We start from the raw sequence: 12667 nt of genomic DNA on the forward strand, positions 1-12667 counted from the left end.
AGGGGGAGCGCGGAGGACGAGGCGGGCGGGACGCAGTCGCTCTGACGGGCGTGGCCCGCACGGCCACGCGCAAGGCCGACCGCGGCGGCGGCTAAGGGAGCGGACGGCCTTCATATTTTTTATTTCAGAGTATGTTATACTAACCAGACTGTTTTTGACGAACTGGCTTGGTACTTTTTTCCTCAATAATCCTGAAATACAGCGGAGAAGTCGACAAGACACAGGAGCTAAAATAAACACAGAAGACTGTACTACGTGACGGAGCCACTTCAACAAAACATCCGTTGAGGACCGTCGCGAACAATTCTTCACCGGATACGAACATACCGTGTTTCCAAGTGAGGATGACGATCGAGCTTAAACTTATCCTTCTCAAAAGTAAATTTGTATTTTTAATAAACGCACTGTTCTGTAACCTACTATGCGAAATAGTGTTTCGTGCTCAAATAAACCGTGAGCCGTTTAGTTCTGAACAAGATGGAGGCAACGGCTCGAGCGGGAAGTTCTTCCAAACTCGGTCAGTGTACTCAGGACTCAACCAAACTTCACTTTTGTTAAGACAAAGAAGAATCTGGACTCTACCAGCTGGCAAATGGGCACACAGGTCCCCGCCTGGGAGACTCACCTGGGCAGCACCGAGAGAGGCCGCGCCGGCGCGGGGCGCTGCCACGCCCGCCCCAGAGCGGAGACGCTGACCTCCAGCACGGCGATCTGATTCCCAAACAGGGAGGCGAGTACGCAGAACGCCTGCAGGACACGTCACGACAGAACAACCACGTCACTGGGACGCAGCCGTGACCGCGCCCCCTCATTCCTCCCGCAGCACTGAGCCTGCATCAGGCAGCACGTGAATGGCCGTGCTGCTGGCCGGACGGGTGGCCGCACGCACAGGGATTCGTGAGGATGTTCCCGCCTAACGCTCGCTGCACACGGAGGGCGTGAGCACACCTGGCCCGCATGCCCCGGCCCCGCCGGCCCGAGCCTTCCCGACTGACCTTATCGCTGCCGGCCTCGTTCGTCATGGCGCATGACCCGGCGACTTGAATGCTGAGGTTCCGAAAATCTTAGGAAATAGAAGTAGACAGTGACGAGTAAGGGGTGAGAGAGGGAACGTTCCCGACCACACGGCACGCCGGCCCCGCTGGGGCTGCGATGGCACAGGGACAGGACAGGGCCCAACGCCAGTGCCGCTCAGCAGACGCCACGCTGGGACACGGACAGCACGGACGGGCGTCACGGCATTTCAGCTGTCTTACGGGACGAGCAGGGACGGCCAGCTGAGGGAGGACAGAAGCAGGGCTCAGCCCCCGAGGCCAGCAGCCGTCCAGAGGGTTCAGGGAAGTTGCCCTGACACTCCCGAGCCATCCCCAGAACAGGCGCCTCTCCCAGGGGAGCTTCACGGAGAACAAGCACCTAGGGGGCTGGGCCATTCTCACTGCGGGGGACGGAGGAGGGCCCCTTCCCAGGGGGCGGAGAGGCTCCCGGCAGTAGGGCTGAAAGAGGTGTGGGGGCAGGTGGCAGCACTGGAAGGAGAGCTTGTCCGCTCACTTTACGCAGGTGAGCGCAACCCCCTGGCGAGGCTGTGCAGGCCCAGTGCCAAGCCTTCGGTGGGACACACTGACAACTGAGGGGCCCTCGCCAGGAGCCTTGGGACACTCTGGTGCCTGGAGGGGCAGGGGCGGCCCACAGAGATGGCAGAGGACGATTGCAGGATGGGAAGCAGCCTCGGGGAGGCCTGCGAGCTGGGACGGCCACCCAGAGCTCAGAGCAGAACCAGACACACGCCCCTGGGGCTCGGGCACGCATTGGTGACCTAGGAACCTGCGGAGGGCAAGCCACCTACCGCTAGTGGCTGACGCACCGTCCTCAAATTCAAATGACAGGCCTTCTGCCCTAACACTCAAAGTCCCCGCAGCAGTTAAAAGCACTGAAGTTATGTGAAACTTACATCAGAGGCCCCCTGACCTTGGCTGGACCTTACCCCTGTAATGGAGGACGGCTTCGAACTCGAAGTTCGCCAAGTTAAACACGAACAAACCCGCTGAGCTCCCGATCCACAAGCAGCTGGTATTCTCAGGAGACAGACACCTGTAAATGGAAAAGACAAAGACACTGTACGACCTTACCGTGATCTTCGCTCCCACGGACGCCATGGAGCGCCACGCGATTTCCCGAGCGGCGCATAACCGCGGGGACACGGGAGCGGCCCCGCGTGCTGTCGCAGGCGCTGGTTCCCCTCGCCCGGGCTGTCATCGCCACAACCAGGCCGGAGCTAAACGGGCTTCCTAGGCGTCCGCTCCCCACAACCCGGTCCCAACTCCACTGTGATCTGCAGCATGGTCATTTCCTCTGTGGTCACAAGAGGTTGATGCCACGTCTTTTGCACACAGGTGTCCTTGTGAGGGGCTCGGTGCCATCGTGACCACTGCCCCAAAGATGGCGCCGGGCAGTGAGAAGCGCACTCAGGAGGAGGCTGCCCTCGAAGCAGCAGAGCTCGCGAGGCAGACACCGGCCTGCGGCAGCTGCTTCTCATTCACAAACTACGTGAAAGTCTCTCAACTTTCATGATTAATGAGCCTCATTCCGGAAATGCCAGACTGGGACTCAGAACAGCTCCCCAGACCCGCCTGTCATCCCCTGCACTGCAGGACACTGGTCCAAACAGCAGCCTCATCGTCACCCGCCGCTTCCAACAGTTCCGACTTCCCTGGGCCCATTCTTGGTGTCCCCGCCTGCAATGCCAGACCACGGGCAGGCCAAGTGGCTGGTCTTAAACAGGAGTCAGATCCCGAGATGCCCTGTGCACCCTCCAGTCGTGGCCACTGCTCTAGGAGGTGGGGGGCACAGGCCTCAGACCCTCCACTAGGCGCCAGCACCGGCCGACCCCCGCCTCCACCGTGGTGTGGACCAGGCCGTGGCACGGACCAGGCAGGCACCCATGCGGAAGCTCGGCCACACCGCTGGCCCGGCCATCACGCAGCCTCCTCGGCTTTCCCTGCCCAACGCTCGCCTCTCGTCCAGGAGACCACAGTCTTCAGCCATCTCTAGAGCCTCAGCGCTCTGCAGGACACAGGCAGATACAATCCCCGTGTACCCTTTAAGCACGGTTAACAGTGGCTCCCTTACATTGCCAGTGTTTTCAATATTCAATCAAACACAGACAAATAAAACTCATCTGGGGTCAACTTTAAATGTATCACATATGGCAGAAATGGGAGAAGCCTGAGGATGGTTACGATTACAGTCCCCTTTGCCCTACTACGGAAGCCAGGATCCACCTAGATTGTGCTGAGCAGAATGAAAATAATCTCATTTCTTTTATTAAAAGATTCAAAAACAATTGACCAACTTTAAGATTTAAAATATGTAATCTTAAGAACACTTAGTTATTATTACTCGACCAGACTAAAGTTATTCAGTTTTATTTTCCTCATTCTAATAAAAATAAACCTAATTTAAGAGGTCTTCTTCATGTGGCGTTAGCCGAGTTCATCATACTTACGATGCACACTCAGGGTGTAGGATGAGCGAAAGGTCACAGGGAGCCAGGCTCAGGACAGGCAGTGCCACTTCGGTGCTGGCCCCTTGTTCCAGTTCACTTGCCGAGGGAGGCTGGCTGTCCCCTAGGAACAGAAGTGCCGATGATCTGATCAGTGAGGTCACAGGCAAACAGCAACACGGGGTGCTGTGCAAAGCGCTTGTTGCTCCAATCACTCAGGTCTGACTCAAGTTCACACGTCGTAAAAAGAACAAGGCTAGAGGTAAAACAGAGACCAGGGGCCTGTAGGGCGGGGAGGGAGTTTCAGGTGCAGAAGCACAAAGAGGGGAGGAGGGGCTGGACGGCTGAGACAGGTTCGACTCCCATCCCTAAAGCGGGTTTGAGGGTACTTCATAGCTAATGGGACTTACGTGAGAAATAATGAAAGCCAGACATAAAGCATTAGGAAAAAATGGATACATTAGAGAAAGGCAATTTCTGATCTGCTTTAGAAAGAAATGGCTTAAAGCTACCTGCAAAAAAAAAAGAAAGAAAGAAAAGAAACAAACTAAACTAAAAGAATAACAATGATGATAAAGTCGAAGGTCAGCAGACGCGTCTGCTGCAGCATGAGAGTCAGGGCTGCGTGCCGCTCTGAGTCACTGGCTGGATCAGGAAGCAGGATCCACAGTTTCCCAGCAGTGCAAGCTCCTCCAGACAGTGTGGCAGCCGTGAGTGCGCACGGGGACGGCAGACACTGCGGACAAGTGGAGGCTCTGGGCCAAGGGCGCCGGCAGGCGACCAGCCATAGGAGCGGGCAGCGCCGCCCGGGGGCGAGTCCACGATGTGCAGGGCGTGCCTGAGCCCGGACCCCCAGGGCCATGATACGCCCCCGCCAGGTGCTGCCCACGAGGCCCCCTGCACACAGGGCCGCCCTCGCCTGCCCCCACCTGTCCTCTTCGATAGTTGCCTGCTCTGGGGCCCGCCACAGATGTTCTGTCACAACCAGGGCTTCCCAGTCAGGAGGGACCCCCACATCCCCCCACACACCTAAGACAGGGCCGTGACAGGCTGCCCCGGGAGCCCTGTGGGCCTGGGCAGTGGGAGGCTTTCAGCGTCCTACCTAGCAGGCTGCACAGGTGCGACCCAACCCTCCTGGTGAAGAAACTCTCTCCCGTTTTCCTCAGGTCAACATGTGTCACGCGGCGATAATGGTGTCCTTCAACCATACTGAAGATCCACAGCTGGAAAACAAACATATGCGGACGCAGTCGCCACACGGTCCAGGCGCAGAGGCAGCAGGAGCTACTTGAGCAGACCAGCCGGAGGCCAGTCCCGCATAGGCCCAGCGACCCTTCTCCAGGCCCCGATGCCTGTGGTCAGGTCCTTCCTGTCCCTTACACACCCCAATCTCGAGCACCTCCACGGGCACGTGGGCCAAGAGCGCTGACTGTGGATGCAGACACTGCGTCGTCCAGTGCCTACAGAACAGGCCACCTGAGGGGATGGTGCTCTCGCCCCCACCAGGGATGCACCTCACGCATCACGGGTGATGACACACAGGTAAGTACAGTCGACACTGTCAGAAGAAATTATGACAGTGTCGACTGTACTTACCTGTGTGTCATCACCCGTGATGCTGTGACTTGTAATGAGAAATTCATTCGGTCCCTGTCCCTGTTCCTGACAAAGAGCAACTAATACCCTTGGGACTCAGGCGACAAGCACTACAAAGGTGTCTTTTGCTATGTTAATGAGGTGACTAGTGTAGAGTCCTCATGTATCCTAACTATGGGGCCGGAGAAGGGACATGGTGATCAGAGGGTGAACTTTCATCCCACAGCCTGGCCTCCTGGGAGGGGACAGGGGCCGGAGACAGTTCAATCAAAACGGACGGTGAGTTCATCAACTGTGCCTATATAATGGAGCCCTATGAAATCCCCAAGTATGGGGTCCAGAGAGCTTTGGGGCTGGGGACACATCCCAGTCCCAGCAGGTGACACACCCCAGGCCTGTCTTCACCTGGCTGTCTGTCACCTGCACCATGACCTGATCAACGTGAGTAAGCGTCTCCGGAGTTCTGAGCCACTGCAGCAAATCAGCTGACCCTGAGGAGGGGGCTGTGGGACCTGTGATATGTAGCCAAGTCGAGCAGATGCTGCAAGTGACCTGGGGACCGAGGACTTGCCACTGGCATCTGAAGCGGGGCAGCCTCACGGGACTGAGTCCTAACTGTGGAGTCCGACGCTTTCTCCACCAGATGGCTCGGCACTGAGTTACACTGTGGGACGCCCGGCTGGTGTCATAGAGGATGAGTTCCCGTGGGCACAACCCCTCGCGTTTGGGGACCAGAGTGTCAGAAGTGAGGTGTTCTGGGTGAAAGTGCAGGAGACTCAGCGGAGGACAGAACCGGGTTATTCCAGACGCAGCGCCCTTCCCTAGCGACGCCCACGGCCACTTTTCAAGTCTACTATCCACACTTTGTGAAGCAAACCTAAATCGTTCATCCAAAAATCTAAGTTTCGAAAAAGATCAAGTGTCTTCAAAATGTTGAAAGCAGATCGCGCCGACACTAACGGTGATGCTTTTGGCTGGCGCTTTCAAGACGCACAGGTGACCTGGCGCCCCTGCTGGGAGGCCCAGGCAAATGACAGACCCCAGGCTGCGGGGCCACCGGGGGAGGGTCTCCACGGCCGCGGCCACCGGTGCCTTCGCGCCACGGGGAACGCAAAGTGACACTGAAGCAAAGCTCTCCTTGCAGATGGCCGCTTGGTCACGTGACGTCTGGAAACCCCGGTGCTCTTACCTGGCCCGCGGCGCTTCCGGTAACGAGCTGCTGACTTCTTTCGTCAATGAAGAGACTTAGGAGAGGGGGCGCTGGGGACGGAACAGACACTGAGCTTTAAAAGCCCCTGACATAGTTCGAGCTGAAGACTATCGGTTCTACTTACATTTCTTTCAGTCAAGTTTAAACCATTCCAAAATAACCTCTTCACAGAAAGTAGAAACCGTGAGTAGCACTGCGGAGAACTGCGTGAGTGCGGGGGTCACCCGCGCTCGAGCCCAGGGACAGCATGGGCTCCAGCTGGCCTGACGGGTCACACGTCTGCCCCGCATCCACTCAGGCTGCTCCTGACTCACTGACTCCATGCAGCGCTATGACCACAGCGAGAACAGCACTATCCCCCACAAGCATTTAAACTTTCAACAGAACTCTTAAGTGAGCCAGAAATGATGAAATGATGAAGTCAGTGATGAAAACAGCAACTAAACAGAGGACTTCTTGTTGCCTATGCTGTCATTTCATTTAAAACTTATTCTGAATCCAAACTGTCAAGAATCTAAAAGAATTATGCTAAATGGATATTAAAAACACTGCATGGCCTAAAAACTAAAAATGACATCAAAATCAAGTTTGTAATTGTCTTCCTGACAGTCAATTGATAATTCCACATAATTAGTTTCAGGAAAACAATTTCAACATAATTCCAAGAAATGTGCTTTATCCCTGAGATTGGCCGGTGTATTCAGGTTGTTAAAATATCATATTCTACACATGGATAAATTCATTTCAGGAAGAATTTTCAATCTTTTGGGAAATATAATAGTAACTGTACCAGGCTGCGGGTATCTGAATATTCTTCAAGGTGTATTTTGTTACTTATCGCAACAAAGGAACTACCTTATACTGATTTTCTATTGTTCTTCTCCACATAAACTAGGATATGCACAGGAGAGGTACACAAGGGACTCTGGAACACCAGTCACATGAGGTCCTAGGGGGACGGACCCTGCATGAGAGATCACAGGTGACAGATTGGGGGAGTGCTGCCTGCACATGCTGACTGGCCCCTTGATGCCAAAGGCTCTGTGGGGACCTGCACGCCACTGCTCAGCTTCTCAACCCTATACGTGGTCCAATGGGGGTGTCACTTGGCACCAAAGAGACCATCTGAGGAGAGGACAAATGACGCAGGAATGCAAAAGCTGTACAGACGGCTTCTGCTGAACTGAGTCGAGGTCTGCTGCTGTGTCCCAGCCACACCCCCAGGCGACAGGCAGTCGCACCTGCAAATGCCTTAGCTCCGACAGCAGAGGTCGAGGGCACGTCCTGTCTAACAAATGGAAAGCCTCGGACTCCAAGCATATGCTTATGTTTTAAGTTAAAACTTCAAGAGAATTAACTGCTAAGCAAATCCTTTCAGTGCGTGGGCGGGAGCGACACTCAGATCCCTGGAGAGTCACGGCCCCGCCTGCGGAATGACATACACAGCAGAGCCTGGTGACTCAGCCTGACAGAAAATACGTAGAAGTTTTAAGTTACCTGCCAGCACTGACGAGCTGTATATTAACGATCCCAAACGATGGTCCCAAACCTTTGGACAGACAGACACACGTGTCTTTAGAAGAGGGAAAACTCTGCCATCATTGCGACGGTGTGAGCTAATACTTTACCGGATTACGAATTAATCTACGTAAACGTGGATTAAAAGAGAACATAATAAAGCAGGTATAACAAAACTGCGCAAACACCTCGCAAGACGCCAGAGTCGCACGCGAGACGGTCACCTCCCGGGATAACCAGCTGGGGCCGGGCCTTCCCGGCTCCGCGTCGGCATCTCGGAGACCGGTGCACGCTGCGTCCCGGCCCGGCCGCACGAGAAGCCCGCACCGCCCTCTGGCGCGCCACCGCTGTGTGACAGGGACACCCTAGCACTTCTCAAGCGTCACCCCCTTCGGCCCTCAGAGGTCCTGAGCCGATGTGGCCAGACTCGGCACGGCCACCGTGGGCTGTGGGAGTGGGGCCGCGGCGCCGGCGCACGCGACAGGAAGCGACGTCTCGCGAGCCTCGCAGGCGGGACTCCCAGACGGCGGACACGTGCCGTCCGCCCCCTGCAGACGCAGGGCTGGCCCTCGGCGTCCCTTTCACTCATGACGGTGACGGTGACATCCCCGCTTTGGCCGTAAATGGTGGTGCTAACACCGCTCACCTGGCGTCAGAGGGTCCTGGGCTGGCATTGTCATGTATGTCCCCCCTAAGCCCCAGCGGGTTCTGACTGGACCCTCCGCGCACGGAGACGGGGGTGGCTGGGGGTGGCTCTGGCCGCCCAGGCCCAGCATTCGAGGAGCGATCCGCCGGCCACCCGAGCCTCCTGGCCCTGTTGGGACAAGAGGGCACCGCGAGCGCCACACGGGCCTCCCCACCACCGGTGACGCCGCCAAGCTCCAGGCGGAGGTCAGGGCGGCAGCCACCGTGCAGAACGTGGTGGGCACAGAGTGACTCGCACGCCAGTGGCCACAAACCAAAAGGCGCGGCACACACGTGTTCACGGGCCCCTTAAAGCACCTGTTTCACCACAAGCGCTCGCATGCCCGGCGCCTTACCTTAAAGCTTCTGTCCTCAGACACCGAGATGATGACATGAGCTTGCCAAGAGCAAAACTCGGCTGCAGTCACGGGGCCCTGGTGCCCTTCGAGCTCAGCGAGTGTAGACTGAGTCTGGGGGTTTGTGAGGGAACATCGGTAAGTGAGTGTTCTGGTCATGAGTATCAAGAAGTTATACACTTCTCACAAAAAACAGTTTCAGTTAAACTCTGCCTTACGTAATTCCCCCTTCCAAATTTGACACCACCTATACTTAAACCTAGAAGTTAAAATTCAGACAGCCGAGCTAAGGGGAGCACAAGCGTTTCTGGGCCACAGGAGCAGTGACTTTAGAAGAGAAAAACAGGTGAGGCCGACCTTCCACAAGCCTGAGGCGGGCAACTTCCCACAAAACTGTACATGGTACAGCTCAAACACCAACAGGTCCACAGGCCTTCCCGGGAACTGCACGGGACAAGTCTTAGGGACCCCAGATAATCGGAGGACACCTCCCACTATCTGTCTGGGACGTCACTGATGACAGCAACCTTTCCACGTTTCTCAGTTCCACAATTTGTGTGAGCCAACAAGTGTTCAGAGACAGACGTGCACTCTGCCCCAGACTGCCGAGCGCACACTGGGCGCACCGCCAAGTAATCAGCAGTCAGAAGTTCATGCCGAACATCCTTATCCCAAATCTTTGAACGTGGATATGGCACGAAAATTCCTTGCAGGCAAACAGCTTTGCTGACTGTACCCAGGGCTCGGATCCGCTGTCTCCAAAGCACGTCTCAAGCAGACCACGAATCCAAGGGAACAGAAAGCCAGCGCCTCCTGCTTGCTGACACCTGGTACAATTTTTTTTTCCAAAATGCCGTTTCACAGTCAAATATGAGATTTGAAAATCACAGAAAGTGGAAGTGGCAACACATTTACTTAAACTTATCTTGATTAAGAAATCAGTGAGAAAAGTCCGATTCCTGATGGAAAGCAAATTGTGGTTAAAGGGATAAACAGAAGGACCAGTTCTGAGGGTCTTAAAGTGATCACTAAAGCAAGAGAATGTCAAGGACAAGTGTTGAATTGAACATGTTTGTTTAAAGTCATCCCTGATACCCAGATTTCAGGGAAAGGTTTCATGATTCATAAAAGAGCAGTATCTGGTTCCTGTGGCTTTCCGATTGCAAGATAAAAATATGTTTGCAGTCACTTCCCCTAACATGTTTACAAAAGTTCACCCAATTAAAAATGCTGTCGAGAAGATACAGGTGGGAACTGAGCACCCGCAAGGCCCCCCAGCTCTGCACCCCTGCGCTGCACGTGGTTAAACATCACCTCCACATCCAGCATGAACACTTTATTTCCAGCACACACGGCAGCAACACGGTCGTCCGGACTGAGCCGTAAATACAGCACCTTCCCCAGCAGGGTGCCCACGATGGTCCCTCGAGGAGGTGACCCTAGGAGGAGGTCCAGCTGTCAGTGTGGTCACCAGAGGTACTTGGCAACACTAGCACAACTGTGACACCGCCTCAGGGACACACAACGGGAGCCTCTGTGCCACAAAGAGGTGCGAAGCAACAATGAGCTTGGATGCACCACGGCCCTCTGAGAGCATCAGAAACACTGAGCATGAAGACTCTTCTGGAGAGAAGTGGGACACAGGAACTGTCCACGGGGAAGGGGCTCGAGGACGGCAGGTCTTTGGCAAGGCCTTGCTTGCACACACACGGGTGAGTCAGGCAGGGTGGCCTGTACGTCCCAGTCCTTTCTCCTCCCTGTGTCCCCCCCAGCTCTGGGCTGGGCCCTGTGACCTGCTTTGGCTCGTGTCTGGTGGGCAGAAGGGACAGTGTGCCCATCCGAGCCACAGCCTCCCAGGCTGCTCCACCACAAGGATGTCTCCGGGTTGTCATCCTGAAGGTCTGGTTTGGTGGGCTGGTCACGTGGATTTCTCCGCCATATTATACAAGCACCTGGGCTACCCAGACATCTCCCGTAGCACCAGGCATGTGTCCAGGAACCAAACGGGCAGAAACGCCTGCCTTCAAGGCTGCCCAGGACATTCATACATGAGGCCAAGGTCAGCAGAGAGGGCTCAGCAGGAAATAGAGGTGACAATTATCCGCACAGAAGCATTTATAAAAGCCAACGGCCTGGGCACCATCACCACGAGAGTGAATTCTGATGGAGAAGAAAAGCCCATATTCTGATGTTAGGGGCTGGGAGAATGAGCAGACACCAGCAAAAGAGACTGGGAACAAGTGACCACTGGGACTGGGCGACTGAAGACCGGCACAGCAACTTGAGGCCGCTGGCGACAGACCTTTTCTAAGTCCAGCTGCAAACGCAAATCAGCACTGGACACAAAGGTACAGGAATTCTACGCACCACCCCAGTGGACCCCTAAACCAGACCTGGTTGTGCTGGCTCCCACCAGGGCCACAGGGCCACAGCTGACAGCCAGCAGCAGGGGAGAATGCCTCCCCAACAGCCCCAAGTGGAAGGTGGAGAATGAGCTTGCTCTAATCCACTGCGGAGCACAGGACAGGCCCAGCTGCAGCATGCCCACCGTGCTAGCTGCCATGTGCTGGATGCCTAGCTCCAGCATGCCCACCAGTGCCAGCCCTCAGGGCCGAGCCTCTGTCCAAGATCCTGGGAGCACAGCACCTTGTATCAAAATCCACGTGAGGTTCCAAAGAGCAACTTGAAAATAAACTTTGGGAGTACAGCCCCTTCGACATGGAGGACTATTTACAAAAAGACCCCTGCACGGAGCAGATGGTTAATAAGTGGTTCTCTGTACGTATGCATGTGTGTGCATGCACTACATATATGGGTAGGAATTGTGTGTGTGTGCTGTGAATGCATGCACACATGTGTACTATACACATGTGCTTGTGTAGGTGTGTACTGCACATGTGTACACGTGTATACCATGGGTGTACTATGCATATGTGTATGTGTATTGCTATATTGTATACATGTGTGTATGTGCCTGTGCTGTGCATGCATGTACATGTACACCTTGCTTGTGTGCTACACATGTGTGAATGTGTATGCCATGTATGTGCTGTGTTCATGTGCTGTGTGTATGCATGTGTGCATGTACTATGCACATGTACTATGTGCATGTGTGTGCTGTGCACGCATGCACAGCATACTATACACGTATATGCCTGTGTAGGTGGGTGCTGTGTGCACATGTGCATGTGTTTATTGTGTATGCATGCTATATGCATGTGTGCATGAACTATATGTGTGTGCTGTGTACATGTTTGTGCATGCACGTGCTACATGTGTGCATGTACCGTGTATGTGTGCTATGTGCGTATGTGCGTGCCATGTGCATGGCTTATATATTATATATGCATGTGCATGTATGCAGTGTGTCATTGATACATTTCCATGTGTGTGCTATATATACATGTGTGTGCATGTGTGCTGTATATGTATGTATATTTTCTGGTGTGTGTACATCATGTGTGTGCATGTGCATATGTGTAGGTATGCATGTACTGTGTGTGCATGTGTAGGTGCTACATGTGTTCGTGTTTCCATGCACACGTGTATTACATTTGTGAGTATGTATGTATCCTCATGTGCATATGTCAGCAGTAACACACTGGTATCGGAGTGATCATACTACAAATTAAGGTGGAGGATAAACTATGATATAGACTGTTGCCTAGAATTACTTGACGTTGATTTTTAGGGTAATCCTATGAATCCTCAATGTAATGCCTTAATGGTGATCCTCCCCTAGATTTTAAACACCATCTGATAAAATCTTCCTGCCGTCACCATGCTCCCACCATAAGGGCTCGT

The 12667-nt window shown here is 54.3% G+C and overlaps 1 protein-coding gene across 15 annotated transcripts in view; it reads right to left on the reverse strand.

The window, feature by feature from the left end:
• The window catches only part of WDR27 (WD repeat domain 27), a 51240-nt gene that overhangs the window by 24971 nt on the left and 13602 nt on the right, over positions 1–12667 (reverse strand). For 13 of the 15 annotated variants that reach the window (XR_005657125.1, XR_005657119.1, XR_005657118.1 and 10 more), the window contains exons 4-13: positions 10178–10302; positions 8864–8977; positions 7803–7854; positions 6285–6355; positions 4602–4722; positions 3503–3623; positions 1982–2088; positions 996–1063; positions 626–747; positions 145–227 (exon numbers count right to left, since the gene is read on the reverse strand). Coding sequence is in view for 12 of the 15 variants with exons in the window: in XM_039881825.1 (XP_039737759.1) it covers positions 145–227; positions 626–747; positions 996–1063; positions 1982–2088; positions 3503–3623; positions 4602–4722; positions 6285–6355; positions 7803–7854; positions 8864–8977; positions 10178–10302 (984 nt within the window). In the remaining 3 variants the exon portion in view is untranslated. The remainder of the gene's footprint in view (positions 1–144; positions 228–625; positions 748–995; positions 1064–1981; positions 2089–3502; positions 3624–4601; positions 4723–6284; positions 6356–7802; positions 7855–8863; positions 8978–10177; positions 10303–12667) is intronic. The other 2 variants (XM_039881881.1, XM_039881846.1) reach the window with 1 other exon arrangement.

The sequence above is a fragment of the Pteropus medius genome, unplaced genomic scaffold (genome assembly GCF_902729225.1).
Source record: "Pteropus medius unplaced genomic scaffold, Ma_sr-lr_union100, whole genome shotgun sequence".
NCBI lineage: Eukaryota > Metazoa > Chordata > Mammalia > Chiroptera > Pteropodidae > Pteropus > Pteropus medius.